Raw genomic sequence first — 2,949 nt, 5'->3', positions numbered from 1 at the left:
GCAACCGATCATCCTGACGCAAAGAACGGACGTTCCAAGCCCCCACCCTAACTTCCCGCCTGAGGTTCAGCCTCTGGCAGTCGCTCCGGGTGGATGCCACCTCTGCCACCCCTACTGACGCTGCCCCATATAAAAGGGGGTGGCGGGCTGCGTGCCCCATCATCCACCTGTGGGGTTCCCGAGGGATTTCCCCCACAAGCTTCACTCTGGGCTGGCGACCACCAGAGCGCAGGCGAGACGGGTAGTTCCCGTTCCCAGCCTGCGCTCCAGCAGTCGCCCTCCCAGCAGGGCCCACAGTCCGCCTCACTTGCTGGGTGGGAGGGGCTTTTCCCCTCCTCCCAGCCTCTCCATTTATAAGTTTCACTGCCGATTGGTTTATATCTGGGGGGAGGAGGACTGGCAAGGCCCACCTCCCCCGAGCCTCCATTAACCCCAGGGGGCTAGGGGGCAGGAGTTGGTACAGGGCCAGGGCGTGTCCACACGCCGGTGGGCCATGACCCTGAACCTCTGGGGCCTCCTGCTGCTCCAAGATCCCCCTCAGTTTAGCCTGGAACCGCAAGGTACCCAGTTTCCATGGGTGGCCACGAGGAGGCACTGCAGGGAGTCTCGATGATGGAGAGGCTATGCACTGGCAGGGGGAGGCTTATGCAGAGCTGCTCCCTTTTTCGCACGAGGCTAGCCAGCGGTGGCAGCTGTAAGCGAGAAGGCATGCAGAAGCTCTTAACACTAACTAGACTACCACTCCATCGCTTCACACCACCCACCCATATATATATATATATATATATATATATATATATATATATATATATATATATATATATATATATATATATATATATATATATGTATGTATATATATATATATATATATATATATATATATATATGTATATATATATGTATATATATATATATATATATATATATATGTATGTATATATATATATATATATATATATATATATATATATATATATATATATATATATATATATATATATATATATATATATATATATATATATGTATATGCATATGTATATATATATATATATATATATATATATATATATATATATATATATATATATATATATATATATATATATATATATATATATATATATATATATAAACATATGAGCGCGTGCGTGTATGTGTGTACATATTATATATTTGTATGTATATTTGTATATATCAATGTATATGTGCAGTTGCGGATTTATATTTCAGTACACTTTTGTACATATGGCAACTAATCGAAGTAAACAGCGTAAATAGCATTTTTTATGAATTAGGCTAAAACCCTATGTAGTTTGTAACAAAGGGTGTAATTGGTCGAATAGAAATAACCGATTAGTGTATTAAGAATATTTTTAGAAAGTAACTGTGATTTATCCCATCTGCACGAAATCGTTTTCTTCACCTTACGGCCTGTTTCTAGGAGCTGCAGGTCTTCATGAGTATTAGCTGCGTTGGTGAACGAGGGCATTTGTTATGGATGCTCTCTTCCTCCCATCTTATCTCCCAGATGCCCAGGTCTGTGAATATTTCAGAGAAATTACTTTCCCTCAACCCATCGTAGCAGACTCTATAAGCTTTTCACACTCCGAGAAATTATTATATCCCCCCAAAAAATTATACATTACACTGCTTAGACAAATAGAAAGAAAAAATTGATATATGACAAATTACAGTTCAATGCGAGAAATTCCCCTTTCATTATACTCACAAATTATAAAGCACATTTATTGGGAGTCAGTTCTTGAATTTTGGATATCTACCCTCTTTGAAACCACCTGGATAGTAGTTACTTGAGTTGAAACAAGGAAACATGTATTTTCTCGCTCAGCTGTTCGAATGTGGATATGTGGATTCGGCTCCTCAAAGAAACGCCAAGGTTTATAGCTTAATGATAATTGATTATACGTACTCTTTCGGAACTTATCACCAAATACGACCGTATTTTCATAGGCGCTGGACACACACACACACACATATAAACACACACACACACACATACACACGCACACACACATACAATGTTAACACATTTATAAATTCACTGTAGTGTCACTGCGATTTTGCTTTTAGTTGTTCTATATTAAAGAGTGTAATGTTGCATGGTTTCTGTTAATTCAATAAGTATTTGGTTCTGACAAAAAGAAAAAAAATCAATCACTTCATTAGTTCGCTTTGTCACTACTAGATGGTGTAGCCAAATGTATTTACAAAGGTCCGAGTGATTTTACAGGTACTTTTAGCAGATCTAGTTGTCATACATAGATGTCTAAAGCATAAAAAGTGTTTGTTTTTCAAGACATATGCAGCTATAATTGATACTCCTTATGTTGAAAGAAGGGAGAAATACCGCCTCCCCATCATATGTGTTGCCCTTTCGATAAACAAACAATTCCAGGATATCGCATGTGAAGGATATCCCAATACAAAGTCAACTATAACCAATATCACATGTTTTGTTATCACTTATTTGAAGAAAACGAAAGATCACATGGCTCACTTACTTCCTAAAAGTATTCTTAATACACTAATCGGTTATTTCTATTCGACCAATCACACTCTTTGTTACAAACTACATGGATTTTAGCCTAATTCATAAAAATGCTATTTACGCTATGTTTACTTCGCTTTGTTGCCAGATGTACAAAAGTTGGATCCAGCAAGTGTACTGAAATTATAATTCAGGAACTGTACGTTTATTTGTATATATATATATATATATATATATATATATATATATATATATATATATATATATATATATATATGTGTGTGTGTGTGTGTGTGTGTGTGTGTATGTATGTATGCATATATATATACATATATATATATATATATATATATATATATATATATATATATATATATATATATAAATATATAAATATGTATATATGTATGTATATATATATATATATATATATA

The 2,949-nt window shown here is 36.1% G+C and overlaps 1 protein-coding gene across 1 annotated transcript in view; it reads left to right on the top strand.

Annotated features, from left to right (window-relative positions):
• Positions 1–1,451: 1,451 nt before the first annotated feature.
• Positions 1,452–2,949, top strand: part of LOC113815391 (uncharacterized) — a gene marked incomplete in the record, with an annotated part of 77,146 nt that continues 75,648 nt past the window's right edge. The window contains 1 exon segment of the mRNA XM_070118404.1: positions 1,452–1,542. Within this exon segment, the coding sequence (XP_069974505.1) occupies positions 1,463–1,542 (80 nt within the window).

The sequence above is a fragment of the Penaeus vannamei genome, chromosome 42 (genome assembly GCF_042767895.1).
Source record: "Penaeus vannamei isolate JL-2024 chromosome 42, ASM4276789v1, whole genome shotgun sequence".
Lineage (NCBI taxonomy): Eukaryota > Metazoa > Arthropoda > Malacostraca > Decapoda > Penaeidae > Penaeus > Penaeus vannamei.
The sequence above is the reverse complement of the archived record's forward strand: the minus strand, read 5'-3'. Positions and strand labels throughout refer to the sequence as shown.